The 13,737-nt window shown below is 39.9% G+C and overlaps 1 protein-coding gene across 1 annotated transcript in view; it reads left to right on the forward strand.

Annotated features, from left to right (window-relative positions):
* CNKSR3 (CNKSR family member 3) overlaps positions 1 to 13,737 on the forward strand; it is a 136,570-nt gene that overhangs the window by 110,821 nt on the left and 12,012 nt on the right. Inside the window, exons 8-10 of the mRNA XM_075203403.1 lie at positions 2,132 to 2,200; positions 11,122 to 11,268; positions 11,979 to 12,103. Of these exons, the coding sequence (XP_075059504.1) occupies positions 2,132 to 2,200; positions 11,122 to 11,268; positions 11,979 to 12,103 (341 nt within the window). The remainder of the gene's footprint in view (positions 1 to 2,131; positions 2,201 to 11,121; positions 11,269 to 11,978; positions 12,104 to 13,737) is intronic.

Below are 13,737 nucleotides of genomic sequence, written 5' to 3' on the forward strand. Positions count from 1 at the left end.
TAGTTTTGTAGATGTAGATGTAGTTTTGTAGATGTAGTTGTAGGTTTGTAGATGTAGTTGTTTTGTAGTTTTATAGTTGTAGTTGTGCCTAGTTGTTAGTTTAGTTACACTTTCATTAATTTAATTTATTTTATTACATTTACAAATTAAGAAACTTACTGTTTGAGCGTAACGTTGTGCTCTGTGGTGATTGCAAAAGTTGGTTCGCTGACAACGGTTGTGTCTCTTGCAAGGATTGTGAATCTGCTGCAAGCTGTGCTGATGCCAAAGGTTGCTAATCTTGAAATTCATATGCAGACAGATTGATTGTGTCTTCTGCACTGTTGGTCCACTCCAAATCAGCATGTTCCTCTACTGACTCGTCGCTAGTCACCATTGCGGGCTGGCTAGACTGACTGCTTTCTGGTGGAGGAGTAGGAGCATCCCGGCAACAAGATGAAGATAGTGCAATGGGATGTGAAAGTGCTGAATTTCCAAACACCATATTGCATTGTTCGTAAAACGGTCATTCCATTCTTGCAGTACCGCTTTTCCGACAGTTGTTATCATAGACTTTTGCATATTGTTTACGCAGGGATTTTAATTTGTTCACAACCTGTTGCTGGCTGCACTTTATTCCACGTTGTTTCATGATTTTTGCAATGTTTGAATAAATAGTTGCATCCTTTACAGTCCCTGTTATTTGTTTTTTTTTCTCTTCCTCCCCTCTGATATTTAGCAACTCTTCATTCCAATGTGACATTCTCTCTGCTTCTCAATGCTTCTCTCTGCTTCTCAATGCTTCTTCTCCTTCTAGACTCTTCTGCAGCAGCATAACGATGATGTCATCCTCAAGCGTCCCAGACACCCAATCAGCTGCTTTATGTGAGACCCAGGTCTCACCATTCATACTGCAGGCTAACCACGGCCGACACGGGAATTACCCCACCAAAAGTCCTGGGTCTAAATCCCGGGTTTTCAGACCCGGGATTTCTCACTAACACCATCCATACTGCGCCTAAACCTGGGTTGTCTGGGCTTGCCCTGGCAAAAACACGTTTTTTTTTATGCCGTATGAATTCACCCCATAAAGACAACATTGTAATAGAAAGGTTTTTCATTATGAAATTTGTATTTGCTTACAGTAGAACTATGTAATCACTGATTTTGAAGTAATCTCCAAAGAGTATATTTGTATTATGTTTAACATATATTTAATGTGTATTTAAAACCATATAGTCATTATTGCATTATATAAAACAGCATATTAGCATATATAGTTCAAGAATTATCAGTTTAGCCAGCTCAAGCTTGTGAATCATTATTTCCTATGGAACATTCCTATGACCCACAAGTTTTCCATTTATCCCTGCTATTGCCCAAGTCCACAGCTTACTGAGAGAACAAGCAGCAATGAAATGTGCAGTTGAGTGAAAAGAAAAGAGAGTTTATTCTCTCCTGTGCTGCAGATATAAATCCTATTAAAGGTGTTTTAGGTAAAACACCATTTTTAATGAGGCAGTTGGATAAAAGGTGAAATTCATGGACAGCAGAGCACATGTTTCTTGATCCGATTACTAGATTATGGCTTTCTTTTTTTCTACCCTCTGACCTTGTGACTGTATACAGAGACTGGTGCCTTTTTTTTCTGCACTTGTTACTATGAGATTTGTTGTTACGGTGGCAGGAATGGGGTTTTATGCCCAGTGAAAATTGCTAGACCAGCATTTATTGCTAGATTCAATTCATAGATAAAATAGTGTAAACATTTGTACAAGCAGTACAAGGTTATTTAGATACTGTAATATATAATTTAAAGAACATAAAAAGATATATTTTTTTCTCTGAAGCGTCGCAGTTACTTAAATAGTTGAAACAAACTTCTGTTATTTTAGCTTTACTATCACACAAAAATAAAAAAATAAATGCCAAAATGACAGGTGGGATGCAAGGATGTAAAATGTTGGAGTTATATTGACCTCGAGAAGTTGACATCATTCATTCTTGCTCCCTTGACAGTACGTACTGTTTGACTGTACGTGCTTTAAAGCTGTATTAGTAAACTGTAACAGTACAAACAATCTACATAAACACTGTAGACAGGTCTGGGCAATATCTTTGATTTGTTTTTCTCTTTCTTCTATCTCCCCAGTCACCTGCTGATTCCTCCCGGAAGATTCACGCTGGTGATGAAGTGATACAGGTTAATCATCAGACTGTGGTAAGCTTTATGTTATTGTTTTATTATTTTTTAATAGTATTTTATTTTCGCAAGCTAATTTTAACAGAGTATTACAAAAAAAGACAAAACTGCAATACACAGATTACTTAACCATACACACATTCTATCTAATCATAAAGCATCATTGTAGATCTAGCTAGGTGAAGAGAGTTGACAGGCCTCTGAGCAATCAAGTCATGACTGCTACATCTACAGAAACTTGTCTGGGTAGTCAAGACTCAAGTAAATGAGTTTGGTATGGGGAAGTGCATTATTACCTAGCACAAAGCCTTAGCCAGTAGACATTGTGGATGCCAGTGGATGAAGACCTATAAAAAGATGCCTCCTCTCAATGATAAAAAACATTTATATTCCCTAGGGCTTTTTTAATTGTATAGCATACAGGACCTGAAAAGTCATCTTCATAACGTGAAACGCTGCTTTAGGTATATTATATTTCTCCTGAAAATTGTACAAATGAGGGAAGGTATCATCTGTAAACAAATGCTATAGAAACAATGAATTTGAGGTGAGAAAAGCTACAGGCCCATCTAGTCTGCCCTTTTATGCCATGACTGGTCATGATATACAATCAAAAGAAATATGTTGCACCATAATGGGGGTTTAGGAAAAGAAATAACAGAGAGTTGGGGAATAGTCTCGCAGTATTTAAGTTGGACTTCTAAATGAAAAAAGGTTTTCAAAGGAACTGGCTGCAGCAACCTGAAAAAAATAAACTGGTTGATTGTCATGGTTCAGGTTCACCTACCATATAATAAAATATATCTGAGAGCTAATGTAGTATAAATACAAGTCATTCAGCCTACACAACGGAGCTTACAAGGGGATTGTAGGCTGGGCCTACTAAATCTAGAGGAGAGAAAGAGACCAAAATAAAGGAGGTCCTTAGGGAGTTCATATGTCTATAATAGATCCGAATATTAAGGAAGGTATATAATTTTTTTCAAAAATGTCTTTATTTATAGAAAATCACAATTCAGTGAATACAATAAACAAAAGTAAGAAAACAAGCTTATATTTAGATACAACATTGTAACAACAACAACAAAAATAAACAAACAAACAGATAAACCAGTAGTTGGAAACACAAATAATGAAATGCTAGGAGCTAAGGGGTAGGGAAAAGAGATATAACCCCTTGATTATTATTCACTTGTCAAAGTTTTTTCAATTTAAATGGGCAAAGGATTATGGAAAAGGGGGCGACAATGAATATATGTGTTTGTAGTGGGGATAGAAGGGAAAGGGAAATTGTGCCCGAGAGTGTGGTGTTGGTACCAAAGGGTCTAAGTTTTATTGTAGAGATACAGAATTTTTAATTAGGCTGAATAGATATTCCATGGAAAAGACATACCATATGCAATTTAGCAAAGCTTCTCTAATTGTGGGGGCCTGCTTCCATTCCCTATGGATTAATTATCTTATTTTATCTTTATTACTTATGTGGGTAATGAGTCTATCCTCATGTTTGGTAAGTGAGGAAATTGGTTTGGTTGAAAACAGTTCTGCAGGGTCAGCAGGTACCTGAAAATCCATAATCTAATAGATTACGTTTATATCCATCTTCCAGAATTGGGTAATAAGGGGGCACAACCACCAGGTATGGCAAAAAGTCCTGATGCCACAATCTCTCTAGCAGAAATCTGGGGACCACAATTTGGATGGAGCAAAGTACCATCTGGTATATATTTTGTACGCGTTTTCTCTCAAAGCTATGTTAATTGAGGATTTAGCTATTCTGCGTTTGATGTGGTCCCAGTCCTTTTGTCTCTAGACTGGTGTTCAGATCTCTTTCCCATTTGGCTTCAAGCGGTTCCAAATTTTGTTGATCCTGGCAGAGTATGTTTTTATAGAAATCAGGCCTTTGCGATTTACAGAGCAGATACAGGTGTGCTCTATTTGGGTTAATTGTCTTAATTTAGGTGAATTTGTCTGGAACTGGACGAAGTTTTCATTAGAGGATCTATTGGAAAAAATGTTGCTGGTGGTGACATCTTTAAGTGTACACAATGTAAAACATATAATAGTTGTTTGCAATGAAACTAAAAAGTAGCAGAGAACTAGTATAAGCAGCACTTACAATACCATAACAACAAAATCTTATATTGTGTAAACAATTGGTATCAAATTTTAACACAAACCTATGTAGAGGTTCTTCAGATTGAGAAAATTAGCAAGTGCTGTTGAGCTTCAGTATATTAAACCAGATAAACAAATTTATTTCTAGCGGTTATGAAGATTAGATAAAGTGATTATGATATTACAATAAGAGAAGATAGTGAGAACTATGTGAAGAAGGCAGAATAAGAAAAATAAGTCAGCTGTAGACAGCTTTGGTGGATTACTTGATCACAACGATAAAAAAAGCTCTCATTGAGACAACATTCCTCCTTATGGAGATAAGCAGATGAAGTCTTAACTTCTTTGGGATCACAGATACATGTTGCTTGGTGCCCATGGGTATGATGAGTTTAAAGGGGAAAACCATTTTATAGCTGTTTTCCAGTAAGGTATGCGTTGTATTTCTCAGGTCACATAATTTAGCAATGGTTGTTGGGGCCAAGCCCTGGTATATCTCAAGTTTCTCTTTTTCAAATAAAATGTACAATTGGTTTCTGCATGCTGACGTAATTTTATCTTTCACCTTAAAAGAGAGCAGTTTGATAACATCTCTGGGGGTTTGAGATCTTTCAGTTTTAGACTGAGAGCCCTATGAGTCTTTTCAACCTGTATTCAGCATGGTCTAAAGTAGAGAAGAAATGCATGATGTATGATTCTAGATTTGCAGGTTAATCTGACTCAAGAATATTACGATGCATATATTGTTCTGTTTTTCTCGATTCAATAGGTCTTCATTCATCTCTTACAAAAGTTCCATTTCTCTGTGAAGAAACTCCATGGGGTAAATGTATCAAGGTGCAAAATTTGCAAATCCAGCGATTTTCTCCGGAGAGTTGAAACTCGCAGATGTATGAACCTGAGATTTCATGTAAAATCGCCAGAGTTGTTTTTCTGTCAAAATCGCTATTTCCAAAATCGATAGAGATCAAACTTCCGACTGTTTGCCACTCTAGCTATATAAGTCTCAAATGTATGAAGCTTCAATTTAGCAAACTCTCCTGAGTGTGCTTTAAAACAAGCCAGATACAACATGCTGCATTCTAGCAGCGTGTTCAGTAAACACATCACTGTTACACCTCCCCATCTATAGAGCCGGAGGTCCCGGCAGCTGTCGAAACTGATAAGAATAAATAAAAGTTGAAAAAAAAAAGTGTGGGGTCTCCTCTCTATTCACTATTAACCCTAGTGCTGCCAGCCTACTGCTGGTTACGTGAAAATCGGGGAAACATTTTGCTTGGGGTCCCCCGATTTTCACATAGCCAGCACTAGGCAAGCCAGTCGGGGTGGGTGGCACTATAGCAGGGGGACATGCGGCAGGGTTACTCCTACCATAATGACAAACCAAACCAAGCCTGTTCAGCGCTGGACTGGATTCCCTGAGCGATGGGTGTAGGGTAATAAACAGCGATAAAAGAGTTAAAAAAATAAACAGACGCCATTTTGTTTGTCCCAACCAGCTAGGATGCCATAAACAGTGTGGACATGCTGGTACTTGTATAGCTACAAGCACCAGCATACCCATGACAGCCAGGGCATGTTGGCACTTGGAGAACCACAAGCGCCAACATGCCCTGACATCCACGGCTGGCTGGGACCTGTAGTTCCACAAAAGAAAATGTTAAATAAACCTCCACACCCTCATTAAAACCACATACATTTTATAAAAATAATAAAACCCCAATAAAGACACTAAACACCCTCATTTATACCACATACTTTTATTAAAAATAATAAATCTCCAAAATACTCACCACTGATGTTTTTATCTGTTGTTTTTAATCCTAAAATGTCTGTAAACCAAGTCCCAAATAAATTTGTATCCAGTAGTCCGGCTTGACCAAGTCCAAAATAAATTTGTAATTCCCAGAGTCCGGCTCAAAATGTCAACAAAATATTTGTATCCAAAGTCCTGCTTGAAATGTCCAAAAATAATTTGTAAATCCAAAGTCCCTGCTTGAAATGTCTTCTTTTCTTCTTGGACAAAAAGCCCCCCTTGTTCCTTGAAGTCTTTATTTCTTCTGGCCAGGTGGGACCGCCTTGTGGCTTGAATTCTTCTTATCTTCAGCCAGGAGGGCTGAATAAAAAAAAAAAATGAAGAGAGCCGTCTCAAACAGCTTCTACAGTGTAGAAGCTCTATCACACGATTAACTTAGTTTATGTGCTAGGTCTATTTATAGTATTAGGGTTTTCCCATGACAGCTTGGGAAAATCCCCTAATACTATAAATAGACATTGCAAATTAACTAAGTTCATTGCGTATCGATGCTTCTACACTGTAGAAGCTGTTTGCGGTGGCTCTCTTCATTTTTTTTTTTATTATTACAAGCATGTTCCGGATGGGATATTACAAATATCGGGACCTCCTGGCTGAAGATAAGAAGACTTCAAGAAACAAGGGGGCCCTCCTGGAAGAAGATATGAAGACTTCAAGCAACAAGGGGGGCTTTTTGCCCAAGAAGAAAAGACATTTCAAGCAGGGACTTTGGATTTACAAATTAATTTGGACATTTCAAGCCGGACTTTGGGAATTGCAAATTTATTTTGGACTTGGTCAAGCCGGACTACTGGATACAAATTTATTTGGGACTTGGTTTACATACATTTTAAGATTAAAAGCTGCTGACAACAGATGAAAACATCAGTGGTGAGTATATTGGGAATTTATTATTTTTATTAAAAGTATGTGGTATAAATGAGGGTGTTTGGCGTCTTTATGTTAGGAACTCCCAAGCCAGCACAATGAAACTCGGAGTCTACTCTGAAAGCCTGGTGTTCGCTGGAGTCCGTCGTGGTGGGGACAAACTTGGCCGCAGGCTGACGGAGGGTCGAGAATCGTATACAGGCTTAAGGAGAACCCAGGAGTGGAGTGATTGGCGGACAACAGCGTGGGGTTCAGGCAGAGAAAACCAAGGTCAGAGGACACAAGCACAGGTTCGGAATCCAGGGACAAGCGAAAGGCTAGAAGCACTAGCGGAGGAGCAGAATCCGGATTTCAGGCAAATGGTCAGGGTCAGAAGCTTAGGTTCAAAGGTCCAGGAACAAGCAAAGGTCATACACGGGAAGTCAGTTGAAGGTATAAACACCAAGCAGAGAGTGAACAAGCAGGCAGCAGAACTGAGAACAGGACGCTATAACCGGCAATGAGGCTCAGTCACTATTTTTTTTCAACTTTTATTTATTTTTATCAGTTTTGACAGCTGACGGGACATTTGGCTCTATAGACAGTGCAGTGTAACAGTGATGTGTTTACTAATCTCGCAGCTACATAAGGACAACACAGGAGAGTTAGCTAAACACGGAAGTGTTTGATATCGCAGCAAATAGCCAGAGATGACCAGCTATTTTGAAGATCAGGGTAAAAATCACAGCTTGATACATTTGATAACTTTTGGACAAAAATCGTGGGTCAACACCCGCGATTTGCCGCGATTTTAAAACGCTGAAAAAATCGGACCTTGATACATTTACCCCCATATCTCTAACTGTCTATGTTTGGAATTGTAATGAGCACTCTGCCTTATGTTCCAAGTCAGTTGTGCGTTTAGCAATAGAAGTGAGTCCTGTTTTAAGGTCAGAAGAGCATGGATGGCTACTTTTGTAGCTGGAGTTATCTCAGGGTTTTCGTTTTGATCTAGGAGTGGCAAAGGTAAAAGAAATTGTGGTTTGTCCTTCTTGATAAGAAAAATATTGCGTTATCTTTGCCTCTTTTTTGCCTTTCACTGATTCATGCCTGATGGATATAGTAAAGGTAAAATTGACAGAGAAATTATAATCCTTTCGCTCTGAAATAAGTGATCTGGGAGGGTGGATGTTAAATTTTTAGTCCTGAATCATAGGTAGTTCCAGTAAGATTTTGCAGAGATCAGGGTTTGTAAAGCAGAATGCACTGTTGTTTTAAACAGGAGGCCACTAGATGGCAGTGAAGTGCTTTAAAGGATTACTAATAGGGATAATAGTTGGTAAAGCCAGTAAAGTTAGACTTTATATCTAACCAGGAGATAGGTATGGAAATATCCTGGTCTGGAAAACAGATCCAAGTAATCCAGGTTTTAAGGGATAGGTTTACAAATATTTATGTTGAAGTGTTAACTAGTAATTTTATCTGGTACCCTTAAGTGTGGTTGTAAATGCTACCCTTGTTAATTCAATATTTTTTTAAGTGTGGCATACCAGGTAAGGTGGTGTGTAAGGACCTTCTTCTTGGTTCCTTAGTACAGGCCAGCCATATATCGTACAATGTTATGTAATGAGAGACTGGGCAAGTTAATGCAGGCAACACACACTCTTGTGATGTGACAGTGAGCTATGTCTGCACAGCGCTGTCTGCTATCTTGTGCAGTGATTCTTACAGGCACTGGCTTGCAGAGGTCTCAGTGAGGCTGCGTGCACCATGTATCAGAGCATTATCAGTGCACCAAAATTCTGATGGGTGCTAGTGGTCGCAGATTTCTACAAGAAGGAGGCCACAAGTGGAGGGGAGGCACTATTATTCTTGTAGCAATGGATGGAGGATGGCCAGGCTCCCCAAGATGTCCGAGATGGATGACTGTTTACTTTAGGGGATTTCAGCGGGCATGATACTATAGATGCTTTTGGGGGAGGGTAGAAGGCGAAGAACTGCCTGGGTCTCAGGAGCGGCAGGCCCAATTCCGGAGTCCCGCTTAAAAGATCCCAAGGACTCCCATAGCTTTATTTGTGATCCAGTTGGGGATTAGAGATGGAGTATCCCAGATGTTCATGAATTAGCACTTTAAAGCTGCAGGAGCTATAGAACGGTGTGACTGCTCAAGATGTTTACCAAGCTACGCTCCCAAAGGTATATCCTTTTAAAGATGTTGACTTGTCCCATTATAGTGAGGTAAAAGGAGGACCTGCTGTGGATTTCAAGGCAAAATTGTCTGTCACTTGTTGTGTAGTCAAAGCTGAGTTCCAACACACAAATGTAGGAGAACCCTCTGGTTATGATTGAAAATAACCCAGTTGTTTGCACAAAGAATTGAATAAATACTGAATATAAGGAGAACACATAAAGAAGGACCTTGCTCAGCTAAGTATCTGATCAAAACGGTGAGTTCAGCAGCCAATAAGAAATTTGTAGAGGAATGATTAGAAAAACACATAATTATCTTGGGCCTAAAAAACGAATTTGAATTGTCACTATTCCACATGATCTTTGCTTAGATCAAAATTCACAAGTACATTTTACTTATATGGGTTAATAATCATTACATTTTAAATATTTATATTGATATGCATTTTGTTCATTGCAGTGGAATATACACCAACCAAAAATGTGTTGTATGCCATCTTTTAATTCCCAAATCTGATCTTCAGATGTGACACATTTTAAGGTTATCCATGATATCTGGTAAATTTGTGAAATTAAAATTAAAGATATACTTGGTTTGAGTTGTAGTGTTTAAATTAAACATGATGTGAAGTGGGACACAGAGAGACACTGAAGGGACACAGAGAGACACTGAAGGGACACAGAGAGACACACTGAAGGGACACAGAGAGACACTGAAGGGGGACAGAGAGACCCTGAAGGGGGACACAAAGAGATATGCTGAAGAGGGACGCAGAGAGACAGGCTGAAGGGGGACACAGAGAGACAGGCTGAAGGGGGCACATAGAGACAGGCTGAAGGAGGACACAGAGAGACAGGCTGAAGGGGGACACAGAGACAGGTTGAAGGGGGCACAGAGAGACAGGCTGAAGGGGGCACAGAGACACGCTGAAGGAGGGGGACAGAGAGACACGCTGAAGGAGGGGGTCAGAGAGACACTGAAGGAGGAGGGCAGAGAGAGAGACTGAAGGAGGGGGACAGATAGACACTGAAGGAGGAGGGCAGAGAGAGACACTGAAGGAGGGGGATAGAGAGACGCATAGAGAGACACTGAAGGTGGGGGACAGAGACACTGAAGGAGGAAGACAGAGAGATGCTCAAGGAGGGGGACAGAGGGACACTGAAGGAGGGGGACAAAGAGACACTGAAGGAGGAGGGCAGAGAGAGACACTAAAGGAGGGAGATAGAGAGACACTGAAGGAGGGGGACAGAGAGAGATGCTGAAGGGGGGGGACAGAGAGAGATGCTGAAGGGGGATCAGAGTGTGAGATGGTGAAGAGGGGGACACAGGGTGTGAGATGGGGAAGCGGTGGACGCAGGGTGTGAGATGGCGAAGAGGGGGACACAGGGTGTGAGATGGCGAAGAGGGGGACACAGGGTGTGAGATGGCAAAGAGGGGGACACAGGGTGGGTGTGAGCTGATGAAGAGGGGGACACAGTGTGAGAGGGCGAAGGAGATACTGAGTGATATGGTGAAGGGGCGCAGTGATATGATAAAGGGGCACAATGTGATGGTGAAGGGGTCTAAATACATCTAACGTCATTTTGACCCAACTACTTAAAAAACGGGAATACCCGTTAATTATTTTTGCTTAGGGGTGCCTTGGAAAAATTATGGTGACCCTAAGGGTGCCTCGAGCTGAGAAAGTTTGGGAACCACTGGTTTAAGTTGTGAAAAACTCCCAGAATCTTTGCCTCTCATGTGCATAGGAAGGGCTTGTTTAAATATGCAGTATTTAATACTTGCAAAAAATGTTTACCATATCTAACTTTAAGACAAGAGGTCAATGAATATAACTTGTTAGTAAACAACAACTACAATATTTACATTTATAAATATAATTCATATAAAGGTTTTATTACATTTTATTACATTGATTAAACATACTTTGAACTGTGAGAAATTGAAGTCTTTCTATATATTTTGAAGGTTGGATGGCAATTAAAGAACCTTGTGGCAAGACTAAGAGAGAACGCTGATGGAGTTACACTACTTCTGAAAAAGAGACCCACAGGAACTTTTAATTTCACCCCTGCACCTTTAAAAAACTTGAGATGGAGACCGCCACTTGTTCAGGTATCGAATTTACTAAAAGAAATCCCATTTGATGAGTTAGTCCAACTATTACAAATACCAATTAAACGTTAATTTGGAGGAACAAATAAAAAGAGTGAGTCAATTTGCTTCAGAAATGAGAAGCATGAGAAATGTATTCATCTGATATCTCATATAATGAATTTACTTATGATAACTGTATTTCTTTATCTCTCACATTCTCTACTGCGTCCTCCTAATATCTGGCCTTCCCCTCATCCGTCTTTCCCCTCTACAATCCGCCCTTAATACGGAGATGAGACTAATCTTCTTTTCTTGCTGCTATACATCTGCTGCACCACTCTGCCAGTCTTTGCACTGTATCCCTATTTCTTCCAAAATTCAATTCAAATTTACCCTCACCTTCAAAAACTCCTCCCTTTCATATTTCTCTGACCTCATCAGAGATACAATCCCTCTTACCCTCTGTTCTCTCCATCTAACCTAAGTCACTCCAGCCTTGACGACTCCCCACTTATGGAACTCCCTACCCTGCCTGACAAGACTCTCTCCAAACCTTTAATCTTTCAAGCGTGCTCTCAAAACCCATTTCGTCACTTATCACATATACCCACTTGATTTCTCTATCTTTTGTCTCACTTCTTCACCTTTTTCGTTAAACTTGTCTGTACTTGTTTAGTTTTATGTGCAATTGTATTTTGTATGATTTGTGTCCTTTATTTTAAATTTAGACAAGCCCTCCACCAACTATGACACAGTCACCAGAAAGCACACTGGATTCCTCACTGAAAAAAGAGAAGCCAGCAATACTTGATCTTTATATTCCTCCACCACCCAAAGTCCCATACTCCCCAAGGTACGTTTAAAGGGGCGGAATAATGAATGTCCAGGTATCAATTTCCACTTGCAACCTCAGCAAGTGAAGATAAAGATTTGTGCTCATTCATTCTGTAGAGTAATTAAGAGGTCAGGCACTGATGTTGGACGGGCAGGCCTGGCTCGCAATGTCTATTCCCGTTCATCACAAAGGTATTCAATGGGGATGTGGTCAGGGCTCTGTGCAGGCCAGTCAAGTTCTTTCACACCAAACTCATCAAACCATATCTTTGTAGTCCTTTCTTTGGGCACTGGGGCACAGTCATGTTGGAATAGAAAAGGGCCTTCCCAAACTGTTGCCACAAAGTTGGAAGCATAGCATTGTCCAAAATTACTTAATATGCTGAAGTATTAAGATTGCCCTTCACTGAATATAATGGGCCTAGCCCAAACCCTGAAAATCAGCCCCATACCATTATCCCTCCACCAAAATTACCAGTTGGCATAATGCAGACAGGCAGGTAACGTTCTGGCATCCGCCAAACCCAGACACGCCCATCTGACTGCTAAACAGAGAAGTGTTATTCGCCACTCCACAGAACACGTTTCCACTGCTCCACAGTCCAATGTCGGTGTGCTTTAAAGCACTCCATCCGACGCTTGGTATTGATCTTGGTGATGTGAGGCTTGCATGCAGCTGCTCGGCAATGGAAACCCATTCCATTAAGCTCCCGCCACACACTTTTTGTGCTTACATTAATGCCAGTGGAAGTTCGGACCTCTTCAGCTATGGAATCAGCGACATTCATGCACCATGCGCCTTAGCAGTCATTGACCCTAGTCTGTGATTTTACGTGGTCTTCTGCTTCGTGGCTGAGTTGCTGCTGTTCCTAATGGTTTCAACTTTCTAATAATGTCACTTACAGTTGACCAAGGAATATCCAGCACGGATTAAAGTTCACGAACCATCTTATTGCAAAGGTGACACCCTATCACAGTACCACGTTTGAAGTCACTGAGCTATTCAGAACGACCTATTTGGTATCACAAATGTTTGTAAATGGAGGCTGCAAGGCTAGGTGCTTGATTTTATACACCTCTGGTAATGGGTCTGATTGAAACACCTCTATTTACTAAATAACAGGTGTGGCCAAATACTTTTGTCCATATAGTGTGTGGAGTGTTTATACTTAACTAGATATGCTCATCATATATGTATGTATTAATGACAGTAAGATGAGCATATCTATGCTGCAGTTTCCGCGGAGATAGATGCTTCTCTAACTAAACAAGCAGACAGTGACTGACATCTAGGCAGACTTGCTTTACTATAAAATAATAAAAATCGAAGCGCATTAAACCGCAGTGAGATATATGGTGGTGAAAAATATTTTTTACATAAGTAATGGTAACTTACATTGATATAATCTTGTGGTGCCTTATAAATAAAGGATGATGATGATGATGATGATGATAATAATAATAATAAACAAATGAATAGTTGCTTATCTGAGTCCCATCCTGAGTTCCGTTCAATCTGGATCTATTTACATTTGCAAGGCTGTCCCTATTTTCTATATCGACCTACTGCACAATAAAAGCAACTCTTTTATAATGTTAAAAGGCTTTATAATTCAAAATGTAGAAGGTGTATATAAAATTTCTGTGTATTTT

The sequence above is a fragment of the Mixophyes fleayi genome, chromosome 3, assembly GCF_038048845.1.
Source record: "Mixophyes fleayi isolate aMixFle1 chromosome 3, aMixFle1.hap1, whole genome shotgun sequence".
Lineage (NCBI taxonomy): Eukaryota > Metazoa > Chordata > Amphibia > Anura > Limnodynastidae > Mixophyes > Mixophyes fleayi.